Source organism: Camellia sinensis, chromosome 11, assembly GCF_055761805.1.
Source record: "Camellia sinensis isolate YWXY chromosome 11, ASM5576180v1, whole genome shotgun sequence".
Taxonomy (NCBI): Eukaryota; Viridiplantae; Streptophyta; class Magnoliopsida; order Ericales; family Theaceae; genus Camellia; species Camellia sinensis.
The window spans coordinates 178,067,458-178,093,543 of NC_138971.1; the positions used below are offsets into that span (position 1 = coordinate 178,067,458).

At 33.6% G+C, this 26,086-nt stretch overlaps 1 protein-coding gene and 2 long non-coding RNA genes across 4 annotated transcripts; 2 read left to right on the top strand and 1 right to left on the bottom strand.

The window, feature by feature from the left end:
- Nucleotides 1-4,847: 4,847 nt before the first annotated feature.
- LOC114269287 (ubiquitin carboxyl-terminal hydrolase 9) lies at nucleotides 4,848-25,788 on the top strand. Of its 2 annotated transcripts, none has more exons than XM_028210573.2 (14): nucleotides 4,848-5,065; nucleotides 5,189-5,356; nucleotides 6,334-6,582; nucleotides 8,167-8,311; nucleotides 12,801-12,860; nucleotides 12,957-13,052; nucleotides 13,386-13,784; nucleotides 13,871-14,011; nucleotides 21,538-21,708; nucleotides 22,444-22,695; nucleotides 22,793-22,938; nucleotides 23,354-23,914; nucleotides 24,020-24,296; nucleotides 25,073-25,788. In XM_028210573.2, the coding sequence occupies exons 2-14, from the start codon at nucleotides 5,205-5,207 to the stop codon at nucleotides 25,235-25,237; spliced, it is 2,814 nt and encodes a 937-aa protein (XP_028066374.2). In that variant the 5' UTR covers nucleotides 4,848-5,065; nucleotides 5,189-5,204; the 3' UTR covers nucleotides 25,238-25,788. The 2 variants fall into 2 exon arrangements, with proteins under 2 accessions (XP_028066374.2, XP_028066373.2); XM_028210572.2 differs by having other exon boundaries at nucleotides 5,192-5,356.
- LOC145803029 (uncharacterized) lies at nucleotides 14,025-18,438 on the top strand. The gene is made up of 2 exons (XR_014345090.1): nucleotides 14,025-18,367; nucleotides 18,404-18,438. It is a non-coding gene; the product is annotated as an uncharacterized LOC145803029 (long non-coding RNA).
- Nucleotides 19,614-20,927, bottom strand: LOC145803030 (uncharacterized). The gene is made up of 2 exons (XR_014345091.1): nucleotides 20,208-20,927; nucleotides 19,614-19,999 (listed from the first exon to the last, which is right to left on the bottom strand). It is a non-coding gene; the product is annotated as an uncharacterized LOC145803030 (long non-coding RNA).
- Nucleotides 25,789-26,086: the final 298 nt, after the last annotated feature.

A 26,086-nucleotide genomic window follows, 5' to 3' on the forward strand; every position in this document is an offset into this window, starting at 1 on the left:
GCCCTGCCGAGCAGCTTCTTTACGATCTGGGGCGGCACATACTTGGCCTAACTCCTGCCCGCCCCAAGTCCTGGCAGCCCATCTCCGGGCGGATCGCCGGTCATCTCGGCCTCATGCACCATTAGGCTCTCAACCTGCTCAGCCGTTACCTCGGCCCAATTCCAGATCATAAATCTCCCTCTCAGCTGATGTGTGGGTGCAATAACTTTGCAGGATCTTTGTCTGCCTACATGGCTGATTCCCTGCCTGACAGGTGTTTGAATGCTATTGATCCTGGTCCATCATTAGTTTCTTAAGGTTACTGGGATTTAATGGCCTCGTTTGGGAAGTGGCTATTTTAGTAGGCTATTTTAGTTTTTGGCTATTTTAAGTAGGCTAAAATTTTTGTGTTTGGGAAGATGATTGGATTTTTTTGTGGTTGGATGTGATGTTTGTGAGAGAAAAAGTGAAATGATTATGGGTTTGATGTGATATTTTGTCTTATTAGCCATTTTAGCGTATTTTGTCTTTTTGTGATTTTTAGCCTAAATTTAGCTATTTTTTTTTCTTCCCAAACACCCCCAATATTTAGTCTGTGGGCTGGCCCCTGAGTCGTGGGCCGAACCCTCTTGCGGGCCCATCGGTATCAATGTATATTAAAGATACGAGTAAAAGTCTTCTTCAAATTTCTTATGGACATGAAAATATACGAAAGTGATTTAATAAAATATGTTTGGGAAGAAAAAAAATAGCCCAATTTAGGCTAAAATTCACAAAAAGACAAAATAAGCTAAAATAGCTAATAAGACAAAATATTACATCAAACCCATAATCATTTCACTTTTTCTCTCACAAACATCACATCCAACCACAAAAAAACCCAATCATCTTTCCAAACACAAAAATTTTAGCCTACTAAAATAGCCAAAAACTAAAATAGCCTACTAAAATAGTTACTTCCCAAACGAGGCCATTATCAAGTCGGGACATGGGAGTAGAACTTGTGCTCGTCTCGCTTGGTTATTAGGGAGGGGAAAACTTGCTCAAGGCTGGGCAAGATTGGTTAGGTCGGGAGACACAGGGCAGGGACAGTGGGGGGAAGGAAAACCCATCCATTGCTCATACTCAAATTCAATTCACTTACGCAGAAAGATGGAGAGGATAATGAACAAAAAGGGACAGTATTTGTTTAGGAGGATTCGATTGTGTGTTTTCTGCTTTAATCCTTTAATTATGTGATGCCATTGACTGATAGCAAAGGTTATACTAAATAAAAGAAGGAAAATCTTTTCCCAAACACAACTTCTACAGGGAAAATTCTCATTTGGCCTGCAAATAATATTCTTTATTTTGATAAGTAAAAGAGCAAAAGCTTTACAACCACTCAAAGTAAAATATCTGTCGTTTCTCTTCTCCAATTTAATTTTAATTTTGATGAATGTGAATGTGTAAGAATGTGCAGAAAAGACCTAAGCTTGAAATTGATTAACTAAAGCAAGGTGATGAAGTCAATCAGAATAAGACTCGTATATGCTTTGCTTGCATGATTAAAACACCATAAATCTTTCTTTCAAAACCTTGAAATTGATTAACTGAAGCAAGGTGATGAAGTCAATCAGAATAAGACTCGTATATGCTTTGCTTGCATAATTAAAACACCATAAATCTTTCTTTCAAAATATCGACTGTTTTTTTTTTTTTTTTTTTTTTAATGTTAGGAATACCAAATTTTCTACCAAATTGTGGATCTCACACCCATGTGAGGCATTTGGTCAACTATTTGATAGAAAAATTGGGACTTATAGCATTTTCCCTTTTTTTTTTTTGTAGAGAAATTACTGACCAGTGATATTATCAGAAAATTATTAGTACAAATTCATGATAAGATATATGAATTTAGTAATCAACAAGTGGGTGACCCGTGCGATACACACGAGAGTTTATTTTTTAAATGGAGAATTGGTCTTGAGTTTTAATATTTTATGAGTAAAAAATTTTAACAATCAAAATTCAAATACAAATAGATTTTCTAATGGATGATAAAAATTTTTGTCACTATGTGTGATTTTATATAAAAGGTTCATAAAAATAATTTATTTTCAAGTTATTAAAATATATATAAATATATTCTCAACCTAAAATCAAATCTTCATTTGTGTTAATCAAATTTATCAGAAATCATGAATTTCACTTATATCAAAATATATTTTTTTCTGCAAAAAATGAAAACAACAAATTTTTTTATATTATACAAATTATGATTTGGTTATAACTCATGATATATTATATTATGATATGAGTTACAAAAGAATAATATTAATTTTAATAATCTTATCGTTATCGCTCTAAAAAAGTGTTACTTGAATATTTATATATAATAAATTTAGTTAATTTATTTATTTATTTTGATAATTTTAGTTCTATTGTGCTATAAAAGTGTAATTATCATATAATGATTTTATATGATATATATTAAATTATAAGATAGTCAAATAAACACTCATTTTGATATTAAAAATAATAGTTAAATTATAAAGAGAATTAATAATATAAAACTAAAAGTGATTCTAATAAATACTAAAAGTGATTCTAATTATTTATTTTTATTTTTCTTTTGTTATATTTATTTGGAAAATAAAAATATGTAGAAATAGAACTACACAAAATTTATTTAAAAGATTAAATACAAATATGTTGTGATTAGATTAAGAAGAAAATACATAAATTAATTATGTAGAGTATTGATTTATTTTTTTTTAGGGCGAATTACACCCTATAGTTTGAGGGTTATGTCATTTTGATCCCCGACTTCTCAATTGTGACACATTTGACCATGAATTTTGAATTTTATTCCAAATAAAGACAATTGAAGATACTATTGTTTAATTTCAAGAGTAAAATTGTCAATTTGATAAAATATAAACTAATTTGGTAAAAATAAATGTCAATTTTTTTTTGAATTTTTTAAAAATTATTTCTACCCACTAAACATATAATTATGTAAAATTGATATATCTTTTAGATATTTTTTTTTGTTACCAAATTATTTTTTATTATGTGTTTGGATGATGATCATGTAATTGGTGGTTATTTTTATTTTCATTAAATTAGTTTTTATTTTTTCAAAAGTCAAATATTACGACAACTTTGATATCATTATTAAACTTATCCATTAAATCAAAAAATCCAAAACTAAAAACATTTCATATTTTAAATATATCAATTATATACTAAAATTCTAACAACCACTCATTACATGATCATCATCCAAACACATAGTAAAAAATAATTTGGTAAAATAAATAAATAAATGCCTAAAAGATTTATCAATTTTACATAATTTTATCTTTGTTGGGTAAAAATAATTTTTTAAAAAAATTTGATATTTATTTTATCAAATTAATGATTTTGTCCTTAAAATTGAGTAATGATATTTTCAATTGTTCTTATTTAGAACAAGATTCAAAATTTAAGGTCAAATGTGTTACAATTGAAAAGTTTAGAATCAAGGTGACACCAGTTACAAATTATAGGGATTGTTAGTGTAACTTATTTTTTTTTTTGAAATTATTTATACATATTGTCTATAGGTATATAAAATTAAAATTAAAGATAAATATTTTGCAATAAATAATTTCATGTTAAATAAAAAAAATTAACATCAAGACATCAATAAGATAAGCAAAAAAAAAATTTTAAAAAAATTAATTTGATCATTGTGATGCATATAATTAAGTACATTCTGTCTTATTTATTTATTTATTGAAATATTTTTTTTTCAAATATCATAATAATTAAATTAAAATATCAACAATGTATAAGAAATTAGATAATGACAAAACTGAATACGCGAGGAAAATTATATGAAAAATAAGCAATTTTTAAATAGAGTCTATATAAAATTGGTTATTGTAATTGAAATTAAGTTTATATAGAACTTTATATGTAAATAAAAAAATGCATGATGATGTGACTTTTTAATAAAAAAGTAAATCTTTAGAATGCGCTATTTAAGTAAAGTAAAAACTTTTGTACATATATTAGTAAGTGACTCGTGCGATGCACGATAATTTATTTTTAAAATAGAAAATTAATTTTGAGTCTTAATACTTTGTAGAAAATTTCAATAATTGAAAGGAAAATACAAACAAATTTGGTAATGGCGGATGAAAATTTGTCACTGTGTGTGATTCTATATAAAATGCTCATAAAAATAATTTCTTTCAAAAATTAATAATAATTTTTTTTTTATATTCTCAACCTGAAATCAAATCCTCATTTGTGTTGATCAAATTTACCAAAAATCATGAATTCCACTTGTATCAAAATATATATATTTTTTCTAAACAAAATAAAAATAATGAAAATTCTATTATATACAAATTATGACTTTGTTATAACTCATAATGTATTATTTTAGTTATCAATTGAAAATGTCTTTACTAATTTTTTATTTTTTTTGTTATGCCTAAAGTGGTATATGAGATCTTTAATTATGTTTTAAGTGATGTTTGATCATGATATATTATAATATTTAAATATTTTATTACATGAAAAAAGTTCTTAAGGTGAGTTAATTCAAAAATAGGTTTTATGTTTATATTAGTAAGATCGTAAGAGTTATTTATATTGATATATAAAAAGTTATAAATTCAAATCATAAACAATATACTTAAAGGAAGCAGACACAAAATCTCTATAACTTTAATAATTTTAATTTTAAAAAAAATTCTGATTAATTATATGATACATCATAATAATAACAAATTTTATTCTAATCACATTATTTTACATATATTTTCTAACAAAACTTATAAAAACACATTACCAATAATACTATAAATTTAAAAATTTTATTAAAAAAAAATAGCTCGTTTAAATCTACACAATCACTTTTTAAGTCAAGCCGGTCGTTGAAAAGATTTTTCTCTGGTAATGGTTAGGTCCGTCTGATTGGGATCCAAATCAAAGCGTCCTTGTACTTGCAATCTTCGTTCTTCCCACTTGGCACCCAACTTTCTCTCTCGATCTCGATACATTTGCCTTCCAGACCTTCTCTTTCTTTGCTCTCTCTCGTTGCAACTAGGTTTGTTCGATAATATTTCATTTTTATACTCGCACCAACTCTGTCTCGATTCTTCGATTCTTATCGTTGTTCAAATTATTTCGTCTTGCGATGCTCATCTGATTTTGCTGTTGTTGGTGGTAGTAGTTGCGTGACGATCATGACGATTCCAGACTCGGGTTATATGATGGAGAATGGGGCAATTGGAATACCTTTTACACCGGAGGAAGAAAAGCGGATCGTAACAGAGTTAACAAACAAAGCAGAGTCTAATTTGAGACATGGCAACTTGTATTACGTTATTTCTAATAGGTAATCTCACCCATCGCCCTAATTTCATTTCTCCGATTATAAACACTATTTCTCATCAAAGTTAAGGCCTATTTCATACAAAAATTTAAATTGCTTTTTTTTTTTTTTATTATTTAATTTTTTATGGTATTGGTATGGCATGTTTGATACACTTAATTACTTCTTTTATTTATTTATGTTCTTAAATTTTGAGATTGGTTTCTTGAACTCTATCATTGTGTACACTGTCATTAGCATTTCTGTTGTTATTGTTTAACTGACTGAAACTCTAATTTGAACCTCTATGGTTGGGCTGTGATGCGAAGGATGTATGGAAATGAAGATTTTAACTTAAATTTTGCCTGGTGGACCATCTCCTTCACCGTTGTGGTGATATAGTGATCTATTGATTAATACGGGTTCCTTTGGTATCAGTGGGGGTAACGAAGGCACCTAATTATTGATCAGATAATTAAGTCGTTTTTGTACGATAGGATTGTTACCTTGTAAAAATGTTGAATTATGTGCTACAATGAATTAAATTGGAATGCAGATGGTTGCATAATAGATAACTGATTGATCCATGGCCTCCTTGTGCACTTTAAATGCTCTTGCATCACCTATTGAGTGGAGCTTCGGGAGCTACTCACAAAACACTTTGGAACCATGGTGTTATGATGAATTCTACAAAATTTCATGTTATGGTACCATTATTTATTTGACCCCACCTTGGTGTTTTGTTGGATTCTAAAATTTACTTGTTTACGAGGGAATTATGTTCAATGTCATTATGTCTTTTAAATTAATCAAAATTTCAAATTGTTATGGTAAAATCATTTATCTGGCCCTACCTTGGAATTTTAGATGGTTCCTGTTATATTTCTTTGGTTTTCTGGTGTTATACCTTGTCCTTTTAATGAACTTTTGATGTTTCTTTTTTCTCTCACTCTCTCTTTTTTTTTTTTTTCCTTTTTTTTTTTTTCTTCTTGTTTGGGCAGGTGGTTCACAAGCTGGCAGAAATATACTGGGCAAGATGTTGATGCTTATTTGTTTGACAAGTATTCTACTGATTCTCAGTCTTTTGTTTTGTCAAAGCCAGCAGATAGACCTGGACCAATTGATAATTCTGATATAGTTCTAAATGCAAATGACACTGTGGGTGATGATCTTGAGCTACACAGAACATTGGAGGAAGGATGTGATTATGTTTTAGTTCCTCAACTAGTGTGGGAGAAACTTTTTGACTGGTAATGGTTTTGACATTCCCTGCTTCTTAAGATACTTCTACTGCATTGTGCTTAAAATGTTTTCCTCGATGAAAAATGTTCACAAAGAATAGAGAAACATATGTTGATTAACTAGACTGATAACAAGAATGCTTATTGAATAAGGAGACAATCACACACTTATTTACTACATTGTTAGGGAATGCAAGGAGAGTTAATTGATTTGAGAGCAAGTGGTTGGAGGATGCATGAGCTTAAAATCCCCAGTCCTGTTCAATTTTGCCCAATGCCTAAGTTTGGATTGGTGATGTGTTTGGGGAGGGATTTCTTTCTGATAAAGATGGTTGGAGATGGATAACATTGTTCTCTCTCTCTCTCTCTCTCTCACACACTAAACTGAACTGACTGGTCTGGGAATAAAAAACTGACCAAAAACTGAAAAGAACCGGTCGGTTGGTTTGGTTTTTTGGGGAAACTTTCACCCCTAAATATTGGCAATTGTTAAATGGCCCTTCTTTGCACAATTGATCATAGATCACTTGATGCGCATTGGTTAATACCTATGAAGCATGGACACGCCAAAATGGAAGTTGTAGCGGTGTCGGACACGGGAACACGCCGGGGTAGCGTGTCCCCTTAATTTAATTAATTTTTTTGCAAGGGACATGGCGGCGACATGCGTGTCCAAATCTCGACACGCCATGGGACACGATCGGCCAAAAGAGTAAACGAAAGAGAAAAAGAGTACAAACCTGGTCGGCGACTTCAATTTGGACGACTTCCACCATAAGCCTCGCTCTCTCTCTTGCTCTCTCATGACTTCGATCTCAAGCCAATCGACCTCCATCCAGTCCATTTTGACTAGCAATAGCTCTTCGACTTCGACGATCCAGTCCACTTCGACTAGCTATAACCGCCTTCACCTTCGCAGAGCTCTCTCTCTCTCGCCTTCTCTCTCCGTCGCGATCGATCGCTTTCTCTCTCGCTTCTATCTCCCTCTCTCTCTCTCTCTCTCTCTCTTCTCATCTTTATCTTCTTGATTTATATATATATATAACTATTATTATTATATATTATATATTATATAATAGTTATTATATAACATATAATATACTCATAAGATAATATATAATAAATATTATAAGATAATATATACTTATACATATTAATAATAAAAAAAATAAACACATATATGTAAAATAAAATAAAAAAATTAATTGGAACACATTATTTAAAAAACATAATAAATAAATAAAATAATTAATGTGTATTAAAATAAAAATATTTATAAAAAAATTAAAAAAATTGCCGTGTCCCCTGCTGTGTCCGTGCCCCCATTTTTTAGAAATTTCTGTGTCTTGTGTCCGTATGTATGTCCGTGCTTCATAGACTATAATAGTTTAATAGTTTGGGGCTTGCCTTTTGTCATTGCTAAATGGTTCTCATGGTATGCTCTCTGCAACATCACATTTATGTGGTTGCTCTTATAGGTCATTGCCAACCCAAATAGTAGTTGGATACTATGATTCCCACATTCAAATGGTAGTGAGTGTATGACTGTTGTCTTGCTGCTTGTGTTTTATGTTTTGATAATTTCCTTTTTAGGTACAAGGGAGGGCCTGCATTACCAAGGAAATTGATTTCACAGGGTGATGTTAACAAACAATTCAATGTGGAGGTTTACCCCTTGTGCCTTAGGTTAATTGATTCTAGAGACAACAGCCAATCAGTTATCAGCTTGAGTAAAAGGGTACTGCTTTTCTGTTTTCTTTTTCTTCATTGCACTATTCTTGGTTGCAGTATTCTGCGGTTAAGTTACCCATTCAATAGTAAGTTATTAATGTGGTTACCTCACTTCCTAGTTATGGTTAATCATGAATTGTAGTGCGCTGCCATTTTGCTTTCTATTATTGAGTAGTTGTTAGATATTCTCAGAGACATTGATATCTATGGAATTTAGTCACCAAAGTAATCATCTGAAGAAAATCTTAAACGTTCTTTAGTCATTGCTCATTAACATTTGTTTTACGTCGTTTACGAAATGTCAATTTTTCCAACTGACCTGCTATGTTAAACTTAGGTTGATGTTGCACTTTAGCTATTCTCTTAGGCTGTGTTTGGATCGCTGGGTAGGGATTTGGAAAGGAAAATGGAAAAAGTGGGTGAAATGTAGCCATATTTCATTCACATTCCACCCACCTTTTCCCTCCCCCTTTCCATTTCCTAATGCAAATTCATGATCCAAACATAGCTTGATTAATTTTGTTCACCTAATGTAATATGTATTAGATCACCCGTGATGTAATGATGTAATGTTGGTCTTTTTTATGATGTATCTTTAAAAAGGGAAAAAAGGGAGGAGGATAAAACCCACACACAAACACAAGCTTGTAAAAACCTCTATTATTAGAATCTTACGGTTCATGATTCAATTCACAATTCATGCATAGATTGGTACAATTTTATGTGTGAATCTATTTTGAGATAGAATATATGGTGAATCTCACAATTCATAATGATTCGATTTACTTTTTTGGATTCATTTAATTCTCAAAACCATTGTGTCTGACATATTTTGACCCCTTTTTTACAAGAATCTGATCAAATTCAGTCAGACCTAACTTGTTCTTAACCTTTTTTGTTTTCCTCAAAAAAGACAAAGAAAAAAAACAAAAGTCCTAATTCATCTTCTAGGAATGTTTAAGGTTAAAGTAATTTGCAACCATGAATTATCTATTGCTATTTTAGTGAAATAAATTTGATTCAATATTACATGGATTGGGTCAGTCAGACCAAATAATTCCACAACCTTTTTGTTTTTTTGGGACTTGTTTTGGATAACAAGTATGCATAACTTTTAAAGTGATTTGCATTTTAATATAAAGGATTCAACATGATTGTTTTGAGTGACATTGAATTGTATAACTAATCATTCGTTGAATGAGTTATCCATATCAACTTCTTGTTATGTAGGTTAGATACTAAACTAGTTTATTTTTTGTGTTATTGTGTTATGTCATAATCGAATTCATGTAAAAAAATGGCCAACACTAATCCGCTAACTTCGTGTACAGTTTGTGTTGTTTGAAATTCTCACCCTCAGCGCCAACATATATCATACCTTTGTTATTAGAATCTTACAATTCGTGATTCGATTCATGATTTATCAAAAATTGATACGAATTTATGAGTGAATCTATTTTGGAATAGAATGTATAGTGAATCACATGATTCACAATTGATTCACAATTCGATTAATTTTTTGTGATTCCTACAACTCTTGAAATTATTGTGTTCACCACTTTTTTTACCATTTTTTACTTTTTTTTATTGTATTATTTATAGTGAGAATGACATAATACAACATGCAAGAGTGTTTAGTACGAAAATAACCAACACTAACCAACACTTATGCATGATTTGTTGTTATTTTGGTGATCAAAATGTTTTTAATAGATCCAATTGGATCCTGTCAAATCAAACATGCTCTTTACCTTTTTTTTTCCTCTCTAAAAAAATGTGATAATATAAACATGCTCTTGCACCCATTAATTATTTATTGCTGTTTTAAGTGAAATGTGCTGTTCAATATTACAGTAGTCTAGTTAGATAGACCAAATGATCCATAATTTTTTTTGTAACCTTTCGTTTTAGGTTTCAAAATAGAAGATTTCATTTAAATTTTTTTTTAATTTTTTTTTTGTATTATTTATTATATACTCTATAGGGTTCATATGTTCATCTATGCTATTATATAAAGTGAGCCCTTAACTTAGTTTCTTGAAGCTTTTGCCATGTGGCATTTAGATAGGGACTCAATAAACCAATTATAACCAATCACTTCCACATTCCACTTTTCCATGTTTGTCTCCCAAACTGCTGTACAGTTTCAAAAAACAAAAGTTATGGGTCTTCAACTTTTTAGAGAGAGAAAATGGGTCTCGACATTCTTGGTTGGTAGAGCATTTAAAAAAAAAAATTCAAGCAAATTTAAGGTGCATTTTCGAATTTTGAAACTCAAACTTACAGGTTCACTTTCCTTTTATTGTTTCACAAACTTCGTATTTTGTGTATTGGTGGAATCTGTTATGTGGAAGTGAAATTTTTGTTTGTAAAGATTTGCTGGGAATGTTTTTACGCAAGATAAATATTCTAATACTTTGGTACTGATTATGGATTTCCAAGTATTCCATGTATTTGAATTGCAATTTCTTTTATATATATATATATATATTCTTGCTTCTACTTCCTATTCTTCCTATTCCATCTTTGATCTTTTAATATTAATAAATATTCCATGTATTTGAATTGCAATTTCTTATATATATATATATATTCTATTATTTTTAATCAATTGTGACGAATCAATTCTCCTTTTCCAAACTCTTTATTTATTTGTTTCCAATTGGTGGATTAATGTAGAGTTATTTAATTGAAGCCATTTTATTTTTATTTTTTAAATTTTCTAATCTAGGGTTAATTACTATTTCTTTTCACCCATATTAAAATTAATAACAGAAAAGATATAGAATACCTATAAGATTATCTATGAGTAACAGAAAAATTTAAATTTGTTTGTAATAGCTAATAAGGTTCAATTTATTTGTTTATTTTTTTGTATTTATTGATTAGCAGTTTATTTGTAGACAATAAAAAGATTCCAAAAATTATTTAAATTAAAAAAGAAAAGAAAAGAGAAAGATATAGGATTTCTTGAGAAATTATGTACGAATATAATTTTAAATTTGGTTAAGTCAATAAATTTATTTATTTTTTTATAGATAATAAGGACACCAAAATATATTAAAATTAAAAATAAATATTTAATTTTTTTTCATGATCATTATAACAAAAATATTTGGATTGTTCCAAAAAAAAATTAAAAAATGAAACTTAAAAAATAATTGAAGATAAATCAAAATTTTAAATTTATTTGTTGTAGCTGATAAAGTTTAACTTATTTGTTTATTTTTTATATATATTGATTAGTAGTTTATTATTTGTAGATAATAATAAGATTCTAAAAAATATTAAATTAATAAAAAAAGAGATAGGATACCTTGACAAATTATGTACGAATATAATTTTAATTTGGTTAAACAAATAAAAAATACCAAAAGATATTAAAATTAATAATAATTATTAAATTTTTTTATGATCTTCTTTATCACTATTAGTTGGATTGAATAATTAAAGAGAAACCATTATTCTTATATTATAATTTTTTTCAAGTTGCACACGCATTGCGTGTGCCTCACCGCTAGTTTTTTAAATGTCAAGAGAGATTTTATTATGGTTGTTGAATAATTATATAGTTTGTGGGATTTGCACCCATCTTTTGATATGAAGCCAATGTCTTCCCAATTAGATGGTGTAATCATTGTCATTTTTTTAAAATTATTTTATAATACATGCCAAAATCAATTTATTTCATTCTTTTTTATATATGATTGTGTAACATCTTTTTTAATAATTTGTACTAAATCATAACAATTCTCGATTTGATTTGATTCATGATACGATTCTTGATTTGACAACTATGTATCATACATATACATATATGTGGAGCGGTAGGAAAGGAAGGGAAGAGGAAAGGGGGGGGGGGGGAGGGATATATGTAATGTGCATTGTTGGTGTGTGAGTTGTGTTCACAGTGCACTGTTGGTTGGTGGCAGTGTTGTGTTTCATAGAGGAAGTAGATTGAGGAAAGAAAGAAGAAAAAGAGAGAACAATATTAGGGCATTTTTGTCTTTTCATAAATTGACTTTTCAACACTGAATTAACTTCTATAATCTAAGTTAATTTCAACTTGGGGGCAAAACTGACGGGAGGGCACAATTATTTCAAAAACCGCATGGGTGGTCTTTGTAATTTTCAGAAACCTCATGTGAGATCTGTTTAATTATTCCTAAATAAAAAAAAGATGCACAATTGTTCAAACATAAAAGTGAAAATAGGACATTAGTTTTTTGAACTGAATAATAAAGCATGTTTATAGTTTGTTCATTCAAGCTTGCGAAAAGTCTATTTATCGGACTACTATACAGAGAGTAATGCCATGGAGTCAGCCTAAATACTGAATTACTGATTGTAGGTTTCACTGTTAGACAGCAACATCTCTCTCTCTCTCTCTCTATTGCTAAGCTTGTGAATGTTCCCTTTTATTGTTGTATGGTAAAATGGAAGTTTTAATATTTTTGATATATTTTGCCAACTTCATTTTGGATTAATTTATTCAGGCATCTTTACACGAGCTTTATGAGAGGGTGTATTCACTTAAACGGATAGAACCAGGAAAGGTATGTGATATGCAAATGCTCTCTATCTAGGTTATTTTGCTTAAGGAGAACTCATCTCTTTTCCTTTTTTCTATTATTGCATAAATATTTCAACAGGCGAATATCTGGGACTACTTCAATAAACGGAAACATACAATGCTGAAAGATTCAAACCAGATCCTTGAGAAATCTGAATTGCAGATGGATCAAGATGTAAGTACTCTGGATGATAAATTTACTTCTGAGTGGGTGGAAATTTTGAAGAAACTTGTATGATTCAGACCTGATGACTAATTCTCTGCTGATATGTGTGAAATGAATGTGGACCATGCACTAACCTTATTCTGTTTTGGATAGTTCTTACTCCCACAGTCTTACCATTGTATTGTAGTTTCCAAGTTATTTAGTGAAGTACTAAGCCTTATCGCAATAGAGTTATATTTTTTGTTTTCTTTTTTATTTTGGTTCCATGTTTACATCCAATTTTGCATATTCACATTTTGATTACATGTTAGCCAATTTCTTGATGTATTGTTATCTGTGCAGATTCTTCTGGAGGTTGAAGTTGATGGATTTTGGCCCTCTGGATTTGGCATGGATTCAACAGGAAATGCATTGGCTTTGGTTCCAATAGAACCATCAAGATCGTCTGTGACAATTGCTGGGGGCCCAACTTTGTCCAATGGTGACTCAACCAGTTTTGATTCCAAGTTTAATCAAGGAAATACATTAAGTTTGGGTTTTGCAGATATGGAAGATGGTTTTGACATTTCAAGGACTTCTGTGAAAGCAGATAAGGGAGGTTTGGCAGGATTGCAGAATTTGGGAAATACTTGTTTTATGAATAGTGCTGTTCAGTGTTTAGTCCATACTCCTCCCCTTGTTGAGTACTTCTTGCAAGATTACACTGATGGGATCAACAGGCAGAATCCTTTAGGTTTGCATGTATGTGGCTGTCCTAATTAATCACGGAAAGTTTATTTTACATAACACTTTGCGTAAAGTCTCTAATATCTGTTATAGTTGTGCAGGGCGAGCTTGCAATTGCATTTGGCGAGTTACTGAGAAAACTCTGGTCTTCTGGGCGGACACCAATTGCCCCCCGTGCATTTAAGGGAAAACTTGCTCGATTTGCTCCCCAGTTTAGTGGGTTCAATCAGCATGATTCTCAAGTTAGTATTACATGACATCTTATTACTCCTAGTTACTGTGCTCTCAGTTTAATAGACCCTATGTGCCTCTTCCACTAGGCTCTACCATTTTTGCAAAGTTTTTGCTGTCATGATTCTTTATAGAAGCAAATAATAAACAGTTGAAGAAATTGCATGAAGAGACTAACTGGAAAACAATCTCTGCACTGTATGGATGGTATTTTGATAACGTGCATAAGTCAATGGTTGGACACTCCTCGACAAGTGTCCAAACATGCCTGGGGTATAAATGAGACAGACTTAGGCTATGTGGGTTCTCCCGCTAGGGAAGCTAGATGCCTCGAGGTAGAAAGCTTATGATACTTCTTAATCTCTAGAGCCTTTTGGTAAGGCTTTCCTATTGTGTCAGGTGAATGTAAGTTGACCTCCCTTTCGATCTCAATTCTCCACCCATTGACAAATTTGGTGAATCTTATCCAAGGTTCTTCTATAATCTCACATCGTTGGGAAAGTTCATCAAACTTACTCAAGTAATTGATCACACTAGAGGAAAATTGTCTCAAGTTAAGCAATTGCCTCCCCTATGGTATGTGGAAAGATACTTCGTCTTCAATTGCAGTTTCATTTCAGCCTATAATGTGATGGGCGGCTCTCCTAGACTCTCCAAATTATTTAGGATGCCGTGCCAATGTCATTTGGTAGGACCAACAAATTTCATTTCAGTAAATGAATTCGTTGATCGCCTAGTGTGTTTTACCAATCAAAATAGTCGTCCATATACTCAAGACAATCTAAGAAAACAATAGGATCCATTCAACCATCATAGCTCGGGGCTTCTACTTAGACATGTTTTGTGATGTCTCTAGGCGCCTAAATATGATACCTAGGCTGATCATGGTGATACCTTTGTGGAGATCACCACTGGTGTCCCTCTTAGTGCCTACCTAGTGGTCTAAGTGCCCTATGAAACTCAAATTCATCCTCAAAGTCCTCAACATACCTTGGGAAATCCCTATGGTCTCCTACTCCGTTAGATTGGATGGCAAATGGGACCCTTCTACCCAAATTTAGAACTTGACACTCTCTAACATGGGCATTCTTGTTTGCTAGTTCTTGACAGGCTTCTTCCTGCATCATCTGTTAAAATCTATGAAGCATAGACACCTCCCCGAGGCCTGCGTATGAGTGTTGGACGAAGACACGCATCAGACACGCTATGGACATGTGCCCGACGCTCTCCCTTACGTGTCCCCTCCTATTTTTTTTGGAATTTTTCCAATTGAACACGCAGTGGACACACGACGACACGTTTCAGACGCGCGAGGTGGATCGAACAAGTCCCGAACCTATTGGAGAGGAGAGAAAGAAAGAGAGATCGAGGGAAGAGAAGAGATCGAAGAAACCGTAACCTATTTCATGACTTCGACTTCGTCTTCTGTCTTCTTCTTTTCGTTTTCTTCTCCTCCTTCCTTTTTTGATTTCGTTTCTCCCCCTTTTTTTGTCTTTCTCCTACTTACATTTTTCTTCTCTTTTTTTCTCTCCCCTCCCCCCCTTCCTTTTTTTCTTCTGATGTCGTCTCCTTCCCTCCCTTTATTTTCTTTTTTCTTTTTCTTGTTCTTTTTGATATCCATGTTTTTGTTGAATCTAAAATTTATAAAAACAAATTATTTTTATTTGAAAAAAAAATCAATTTTTATTAAAAAAAATTTAGGGTAGATTACCAATAGGCCCTAATAATTGGATTTAATTCCCATCAAGTCCTAATGAAAATAAGTCCTAATAAAATCATCCCTAAAAATAATTTTTTGTGACGATTTTTTGCATGCCGCTAAAAATTGATAATTAATGATTTTTGTTGTCACGATTTTTATAAATTGTTTTTAGAACTTCCAATTAGTGATGTTTTTCTGTAACGAATTTTTCAAACTGTCGCTGAAAATTGAAAATTAATGATATTTTTTTGTGACGATTTTTTTTAAACTGTCGCTAAAATTTATAATTAGCGACATTTTTTGTGACAATTTTCAAGCTGTCACTAAAAATTAACAATTAGTAACATTTTTTAATAGTGTTTAATGAAAAACACCATTAATTATCATAGCACCTATTAGAAAAATAGTCCATCTATTAGGACCTACACGTAAGTTTCTCAAAATTTTAGGTAGTGTTTATTAATTTTATTATTATTGTAATTTTATAGGAACCAATCACTCTGTTTGGTTTTAGTTTTTAGAATTTACTTTTCAGAAAATTCTACTTTTTCATTTTTCATGTTATTTTGTTTTCATTGAATTTTTTTAATTTTTAAAATTTTTAGACACACCTAACATAAATAAACTTAAAAAGTGTAATATTTGTGAAAAAAATCTTTAAAAAATTCACTAAATACTAAAAATACAAAAAAAAAAAAAAAAAAACAAAAACAAAAATTCAATACATTTTTTTATATTATTGTGTATTTATTAATTTTTTAAAATATTTTTTCACAAATATTTTATTATTTAGATACATCTAAGTAAGGTACATCTAAAAAAGTAAAAAAATTACTTAAAATTTTAAGAATATCCACTAAAAACAAAAAAACACAAAAAAGAAAAAAATCAATTTCCAGAAAACTGAATTCAAAAAACTGAAACCAAACACACTCAATGATTTTTTTTTTCCTTCAAATTTTAAACATGTAATAAATAAATAAAATTATATATATTAAACGTGTCCTCAGCCTGTCGTGTCCATTTTTTGAAAATTTGCATGTCCATGTGTTTGTGTCGTGTTTGGTGTCTGTGTATCATGGGTTAAAATATTCACGGTAAGTGGCACATTCGTTCTCATTGTCCTTGTCGTACCTTGCCCATTATTGACTAGGAATTAAAGGAGTTAACAGGAGAGGATGTTGACCAAGTTATTACCCCTGTATAGGACTTGTTATATAGTGTAAAGCAGAAGAGGGCAAAGAATTTGAAGAGTATGCTGACACTCGCATTAGTGTCATGAGGTGCATTTTATCCACTCCTGTGAGAGATGATGAGTGGAAACACACCAACAAATTTCATACATTTGTGAAATGCCCATCCTTCTCCAGCACATTGACCTTATCCTATTGCCTCTTGATGCCAATCTTTCTGAATTTGCTGAATCATTTGCCATACACATTCATGACTTGCATGTCAATATTAAGAGGAAAATTACTATTGAGTAACGAACATTATAAACTTCTTATTGATGTGCACTGTAGGAAACTAGAATTTAATGAAGGGGATTATGTCATGTTTTGTGTGCACCTTGAGCATTATTCCAACCATTCATTCAAAAAATTTCATGCTTGAGCCATTGGACATTTTCTTATCATTTGCAAAATTGGAGTTAATGCATATTTACTCAATTTGCCTTCCAATATTAATATTAGTCCTAATGTTGAGGATTTGTTGGCTTATCGAGTCATTTTTGTGCCTCCCACTTTGTTAGAAGGTTTCCCTTCTCGATCAGTGCTAGTTTTTGTTCCTCATTCTTCACCACCTCTGCAGTTTCATGATGATCAGATTGACAAGGTCCTTGACACTTAGAATGCTAGTTCTTCTAAGGATGGTTTTTGTTGCTATCTTGTGAGATGGAAGTATCGGTCAAACACCGACGGCACATGGATCACTGAGGCTGAGTTTCATCAACTTGATCCCGCACTTTTGGAGCATTTTCTTTCTCATTACTCTCCAGATGAGAGTCCTTTTCAGACAGGGAGAAATGATGTGGTGTAAAATAAATTGATAGAGAGAAAATAACTTGTATGTATTATTGATTGATGTATGTTATATTACAAATGGTGAGGGGCTCCTTATATAGGAGATGTAGTGGAGTAGGTGGTAGTAGGTGGTAGTGGTAGGTGTGTAGTAGGTGGTAGTAGGTGGTGGTAGGTGTAGTAGGTGGAGTAGGTGATGGTAGGTTTTAACAGCCCCCCGCAAACTCAAGGGGGATAGGAACTAACCAACTTGAGTTTGGAGAGAGTAACAAAACAAGAAAATAATCTGAAAAATAAAAAATGGATAGGAGACACTGTATGGTCGTGTCAGACCGTTGTAGAAGACTGTATGGTTATGGCAGACCGATGTAGAAGACACTGGCTCGTGTTGGACCGATGTAGAAGACAGTTTATGGGGTCATGTCGGACCGTTGTAGCAGACAATGTTGTGACAGTTGTTGTGACAGTTTACGGAGTCTTGCTGGACCTTGTAGAAACTAACCGGAATCAATGTCGGGACAGTTTACAGAGTCTTGTCGGACCCATGAAAGAGCTAACCGGAATCAATGTCGGGACAGTTTACAGAGTCTTGTCGGACCCTTAAAAAGTCGCACCCTCAAAAGGTGTGCCCAATCTTTCAAAAGGTGTGCCATCAAAAGGCGTGCCCAATCCATAAAAAGGCGTGCCATCAAAAGGCGAGCCCAAGTCATAAAAAGATGTGCCGGACATGATGGCGAGGCGCGTCACCACATTGGCTTGCGCGCCCGTTTTGTCGTCTGGTGTCAAGTGGCGCGCGATGCGCGTGTCTGCCATGGCTATTTAACCAAGACGGATGCTGAGGCTGAGGCAGAGGCTAAGACAAAAAACTGGCTAAAAACCTCTGAGAAACTCTTCGTTGTCTTGAGAGAGATACGCTGGAACACTCTGTAACCAACCTTCTCTGAAACACTTAGCAACCCATAACATGGCCTCGTCTTCCCGTTCAGCTACCCAGAATATGGTCTCTTCGTCCCGTGGTCTGCTCACTCTCTTTCCCGACCTCAACGAGTCAACAAGAGAGATAACTGGTGCGGTGGCCAGTGAACCTCAACCAAGCGCCTCTGGTTTTGCTCCGTTGAACTTTCCGATGCGGTCTGTGGAGCAAAAAATGGCAGTGCAAACGGATATTGAAGCCAATCAGTATACTTTGAAGTCATGTGTGGAGACCATGACGGCGGTTACAAACCTGTCGCACCGGCTGCAGAGTAGGACAAATGAGGTGCAGCAATTAAACGCCCAACTGGCTCTGCTCCAGCGCATGTATAAGGATGCGCGAGCAGAGATAAGTGTGCTAAAGGCGGAAAACAAGGAGCTGAAGCGGAAGGCCACCGTGATGTTCCGATTTGGAGGTCCGCCATATGCTGCAGGGGAGGAGCAGGGGGGAGTGAACGTGCTCGGTGGATTAGGAAGCACGGAGGCAGCACCGTCAAGGGTCGCCCAGGACGGAGGCAAGAAGAAAAGACCGGCGGAATAGGCGAAGAAGTGAGGTCGGTTGGTGGCCGGCTGCAGAAAAGAAAACAAAGCTGTTGGTGTTGTGTGGTGGTTTGTCGTTGTTGTAGTTGTTTTTTTTTTTTTTTTTTTTTGTGTAAAATTGTGATCGGGGTGGATCCCTGAGATGAATAAAATATGGTTTGGTGTGCAAAGTTATATGGTATGAAGGGAATTGGAAAAAGATTAAAAAGAATGTGAAAGAAAAATAAAGAAAAAATAATAAAAATATATTGGAAATCAAAAATGAAAGATGGGGGAAATAAGGAAAGTGGTTTGGAGAAAATAAATAAAAAGAATGGAGTTGGAAATCAAACGGAGGAGAGATGATGATGTTTTTTTTTTTTTAAAAAAAAAATATAATATAATAAAAAGAGATATATATATATATATATATATAATAAAGAAAGTGGGGAACAAGAGTGTAATGAAAAGAAAAAGTATAGGTTGCATCGTGGGTCACATGGGTGAGTAAAAGAAAAAAATAAAGAAATGAGTGGTGGTGGAAAAAAGTAAAGTGGATGAAAAGAAAAAGGTGAAGATGGGTTTAAAAATAAAAAAGGAGTATGGGTGTGTGTAAAAAGTGGGTGGAGAGGTTGTCTGTGTGTTTTCCGGAAGAGAGAGTTGCCGAGAGGGAGAGGTGATGGGTGTGTCTCGTGAGAGACCCAGCTAGAGAGAGGAAGAGAAGAGAGCCCAATGAGTCTTCCGTTCCGTGGATATCTCGCCGTGGAGCGTCAGGTCACTTGGCTCTGAAAGAGGTAAAATGAAATGTTCACCTCAGAAAAAAATAAGCTACAAGAAAAGAGTGTCTTATTTGCTCCTCTTCTTGGCTTCACTGTACAGAACAACTCCGATGACAGTAAGCAAGTAGCCCATCATCCCTGTTGCTGAGATGGGATTCTTAAATATTAGAATGGAGATAACCACAGCAACAACACCTTTAGCATTTCCCAGTACCTGGAGAGTCAGATCCGACTTGAGGAAGTTGGAACGCCATTGCTGGAAAATCTGTGTAGCTGAAAGATCTTCAAGCCACGACGCCATGGTTGAGATCGAGAAGAATCATGGCGGCAATGGAGAAGACAAGACATGGTTCAAATCTCTCTCAAAACCATCGGTCCTTCTCCTCCCTCTCTCCTCAATGTCCCCTCTCTCATCAAAGTGCAGGATCTGAGAAGATTGATTGCTGGGAAGGCTCATTTACCTATTGAGAATTTGAGGCTTATTTTGCAAGGGAATGTGTTGCATGACAACAAAAATGGTTTAGATGAATTCGTCCAACTGAATAATGAAGATTCGCTGATTGTTGCTGTCAAACCAAAGCCACCAGTTAAACATATTCAGGATGGGCTGGATGAAGATGATGATGAAGGTATGTGTAGAAAATTTTAGCGGACTAGGTTGAGGTCCGGCGGGCGGCCAAGGCGAGGTTGCTGCCCGCCGGTGAAGCGAAAAATACTAAGTGCTTAACCTTGCTCTGATACCATGAAAAATAAATTGATAGAGAGAAAATAACTTGTATGTATTATTGATTGATGTATGTTATATTACAAATGGTGAGGGGCTCCTTATATAGGAGATGTAGTGAAGTAGGTGGTAGTAGGTGGTAGTGGTAGGTGTGTAGTAGGTGGTAGTAGTAGGTGGTGGTAGGTGTAGTAGGTGGAGTAGGTGATGGTAGGTTTTAACATGTGGGGATCAAGGAAAAGAAGGTCTAATGACCTATTGTATGCACGAGAGAAGTCTATAGGAAGTCAAATACTAATTTAGGAGATTTGGCTTATAATTTTATTTATTAATTTTCCATTTTTCTATTGGTGAACATATAAATAATTGGATGGCGTAAGGAATAGTTTCAATTTTGAATGAATTAATATTGATTGAGAATATTTTTAGAAACCCTAGTTGTAGTTCTTGTGCCATTTTCATCTTCTGGTTGTACACCACCTGTTTTTCCAATTCGGCTGTAGAGTTGTTAGTGTTTAGTTGATTGTCTTGGTACTAGTAATCCAACATCAGACAGACAAAATTGCTATTTAGACAAACTTTATGTTGTTACATTGTCCCCAAAAGCTAGCTATTGTGGTGAGGGTGCCCTCACGCTTTTATGCTACACATTACTTTAGTACCCAAGCGATGTGAGACTTCGCTTCACATATGTAGCCATTCAATTGTTGTTTTGTTGTTTGCTACCTTTTGCATAAAATGTATAAAAAGCAATTTCATTCCACTCATTTCTTTTTTTCATCCCTTGTCAATAATTAGAAGAAAGAATGAATTTTTACTATAGGAACTCCTTGCCTTCTTGCTGGATGGGCTGCATGAAGACTTGAATCGTGTTAAGCAAAAACCATATATTGAGACAAAGGATTCTGATGGTCGCCCTGATGAGGAAGTTGCAGATGAGTGTTGGAGAAATCACAAAGCTCGGAATGACTCCATAATTGTGGATGTTTGCCAAGTGAGTATATTCTTTTATATGTTCATCTTGTATTTGTTAACTTTATATGAAATGACATTAGATCTAGCTTGGATGAAAGCAATGGATAATGTCAGTATTTTGGTTACAACAATCAAGCTACTCTACAAGTTTTGTGTGTCCAAGATAATTGACCGTAACGTAAATTTTGTGAATTGGTGTAGATTATAATTTTTTGACGAATTAAGATTAGTTTTCGAAAATTTAATGGGTGCTTATTTTTTGCTTGTTTTTCTTTCTATTCTTCTTTTTCTTTCTTTGTGTGTGTGTATGTGTCTAAACATGGCAGGCCAACTTATTTTAGTATGTTTTCCCTTATCTAAACTTTTTTTTGTGTTGGTGGGGGTTGGGGAGGAGGGTGAATGCTGTTAGCAGTTACTGACAACTGGACTGATAAGACATTATTGTAGTCTTTTTATTTGGGAATTCTAGGTTCTTTCATTGGCTACTTGACTTGGTTACAGCAATTGGTTATGATAAATGTCAGATGTCTATGACTGGTAGTTTCTGGTAGGATTTATCAATTTTTATTATTTATTTATTTATTTAAACAATTTTTCATATGTGTTTTGTGGGGAGGGGCTTGATCAGTTCTTGTCATCCTTAATTGTTGTTACAGTTTTAACACAATGAGTTACTGTTCCCTACCACATTTGTTTTCATTGTATTTTGTCATTGTTTAATAACAAGCTAACTTCTTGTTTACAAAATACCCAGGGCCAATATAAATCAACATTGGTTTGCCCAATTTGCAACAAAATTTCAGTAACATTCGACCCCTTCATGTACTTATCTTTGCCGCTACCTTCTACTCGGACAATGACAGTAACCGTATTTTATGGTGATGTGAGTGGTCTTCCAACGCAATACACTGTTACTGTACTAAAACATGGCTTCTGTAAAGATCTCAGTCAGGCTCTGAGTACTGCATGCTGCTTAAGGAGCGATGAAATCCTGTTGCTTGCAGAGGTAATTTATATCTTCTTGACTTCTGTTATATATTTACTAATCTGTTGCTAATTCTTTATGTATTAGTCTTCTGAAGCCCTGGATTTTTAATATGCAGGTTTACGAACATCGAATATATCGATATTTAGAGAGCCCTTTGGAACCGTTACGTTCTATAAAAGATGATGAACATATTGTAGCCTACAGGCTTCCAAAGCGGGCAGAATTAACAAGACTAGAGATATGTCATCAAGACTTAGAAAAGTGAGTTCTCATTCTTGAATCCATAGTTGTTAGGTTTCCACTGGGCTAAGGTTCAAAAATCTTGAATCCTAGCATGCCTTGTGTGTTTTGGTCTTTATTGGGTACAGTTGACATGTCTGTATGAGTATGGTTTTTATTTCCTTGTTAGGGATGCCAAATTGCCTAGTTGCATAGATGCTCTGATTGATCTTTTTAGTATTTTGGTCTGAAGGCAATGAACTACATTATAGGAATAACCCTTAAACAAAAAACCAAAAAGGAAGGAAAAATAATAAAAGAAGTGAATGAAGGTGGGATGTAACCCAGGTCTCAAGTCCGGTTGCTGTGTACTGGGATAGATGACACCTTTGTTTTAAGTAAACATTTATTAGTTTTCAGACTTTTTCCTTGTAACTAAAGCCTCATTGCTTTCCAGATGTTTGTCAGATAATTTCAAGGGCAGTGAGAGGAAACTTTTCTTGACACCACTGGTTACCTATCTGGAGGACCCACAAACTGGAGCTGACATCGATCTTGCTATTAGTAGAGTGTTGTCTCCATTGAGAAAGAAAACTTATTTTAGTTCAACTATTGTTCATAGTGGCAAGGAAAATGGCTCTGCTGTGGAAGCTATTGATGAATCAGCAAACATCTACGCTACCCATTCTGGATCTGGAAACCAGTCGATGGACACCTTAGAACTGGAAGAAATGTCCTGCAGGGAGTTGACCTTTCAGCTCTGCATAACAGATAACAGAGGTTTGAACTGCAGGCCTATTTCAAAGGATTCACTCATAAAAACTGGTCAACTGGTTAAAGTTATGCTGGATTGGACTGATAAAGAACACAAATTATATGATTCCAGCTACTTAAAGGATGTTCCTGAGGTTCACAAGACCGAGCTTACCGTGAAGAAAACTCGACAAGAAGCTATCTCTTTATTTTCATGCTTGGATGCATTTTTAAAGGAGGAACCTTTAGGGCCTGATGACATGTGGTAGAATACTTTTAATGCTTTTGACCAGCCGAATTGCATATTTTCAGAGCAATTCACCTCAAGTATTACTGCCTCATTTTTTGTTGTTTCAAAATTTCAATGTAGGTATTGCCCTCGTTGCAAGGAACACAGGCAAGCCACCAAGAAGTTAGACTTGTGGAGGTTGCCAGATATACTAGTCTTTCACTTAAAACGGTTCTCATACAGCCGATACCTGAAGAACAAACTAGACACCTTTGTGAATTTCCCGATTCACAATCTTGATTTAAGCAAGTATGTGAAATTTAATGATGCATTCGGACAGTCTCATGTATATGAGCTGTATGCCATTAGCAACCACTATGGTGGCCTTGGTGGAGGGCACTACTCTGCTTATGCTAAGGTAACACAAAATATGCATTGTGTGTGTGCTTATGGATTTCTCGTTAGTTTTTTTAACCCAATCTGCCTGAGAAAACCTAGATTATGCCATCTTGCTAGTTGGCGTCTTAACCAGGGTTTTCGTTCGGTTCTTTTGGTTTATAGATTATTTTCATTTGGCATGCGAGTGTTTTAACCTAAAAGTGAAAAAGTTATTAAAAAAACCTATAACCTATACAAAAAAGTTAAAGATTCTCTTTTCTCTTTATTTTTTGCACATTTTTTCGTAAAAAACTAAAAAGTCATTTTAAATATTTTTTTTACCTCATATTTTAGCCAAAAAGCCAAAAAGTTAACTAAAATAGCCTATTTCCAAACGAGGCCTCTAATTCAAAATTTATTTTTTTTTTTCAAATATTAAATTTGCCTCATGTAATCATTTTAAAAAAAAATAAAAATTATTAGCTCAAATAGTCTAGACCAAGCATGTTGTTTGGGTTTCATAGCGACAGTAAAAAGGAATATTTGAGGAAGCAGATCCTTGTTATATTTGGCTTGTCCTCCAATTATTCAGTATTAAGTATGGCCAAAGTGACTCCTATGTCCAAATTACCATTACTAGGATTTGAGGAGACCAAAGTGTAATCTTTTTAATGTATATATAGATAATTATATATGTAGATTATTCTGTTTTTTGAGTATCATACAAAACTATCATGCTTTGTCATGCCAAGGCATGATATCATTCTTTTGTAGGACTCTGTATTAACTCGGGAGTTTTGCTTATTGAATTTGCAGTTAATTGATGATAGCAGATGGTTTCATTTTGATGATGCCCATGTATCACCTGTTAGTGAAGCTGAAGTCAAGACTTCTGCTGCTTATGTGTTGTTCTACCAAAGAGTTAAAGTCAAACAAAATGTTGGATTGGGAGAGCCATCCCAGGGTCAAATGAATTCTTGAAGTCCATCTCTGGGTGCATGTTGGTGCATTTTAATTTTGCTTTCCATTGGTTCTTGTGCCTCTGCTTTCTATAAGAAAGTTGATCTGATGTAGAATTTGGCTGCGAACAGTGTGGTGTTTGTTGTCTTGCAGAGGAAACTTGGTGGGGGCTCTTGGTTGAAGATGAGAACAGTGGCTCGGGAACATAATACCAGGGGCATGTATTCAGTCACATGGCACCTAGGTCATGGCAAGGGGACTAGCTCTATTTTTATTCAAGTTAAATATACTTTCTAGAAAGAAATTTTGGATGGATTTGTGGTACACTGATAGGATCCTGGATATTCTTCTTGTGAAGCCTTCTCTCTCACTTGCAGGTTATTTAGTCCCCATTTTTCACAGAATACTTGTTCTAGCTACCAAGACACTTGTTTTGCTTCCCTTGCCTCCGTAGTTAATTGGACAAACGGAGGAAAGCTAAAATGCCATTGTGCTGCTATTGATGTACTCATTTATGGTCCTTGTATGTACTTTTATGTGCTTGTATTGGAAGGAAAATGTTAATGATTGCATATGAGTTGTTATTAGTCTTGATATAAGGCTATGTTTGAATGGCAAGAATCTTGAAGGGGATTGAAAATCTCATTACTAGTGATAAAATTCTCGTGTCAATACTATTCTCTTAAATGGCTTATATCTTTTTGGAAATGTGAGATTCTCATGGTAAAGTAGGGGAATTAGATTGCTATTTAGTTTGGAAATGTGATTCCAGTTAAAATAGATAGGGGAAAATCAAATTTCCATTTCAATTCGTTCCAAACCTTGGATTTAAGAGATCGGAAATCATATTTTTACATTTTGGATTTAAGA

What these genes read in the sequence shown, in the direction of transcription:
- LOC114269287 (XM_028210573.2), top strand. Translation starts at nt 5,205, where the DNA reads ATGACGATTCCAGACTCGGGTTATATGATGGAGAATGGGGCAATTGGA. An exon ending in TCAATCAGCATGATTCTCAA is followed by an intron (nt 14,012 to 21,537) that starts GTTAGTATTACA and finishes TTTTTACTATAG; the next exon opens with GAACTCCTTGCCTTCTTGCT. An exon ending in TAATTGTGGATGTTTGCCAA is followed by an intron (nt 21,709 to 22,443) that starts GTGAGTATATTC and finishes CAAAATACCCAG; the next exon opens with GGCCAATATAAATCAACATT.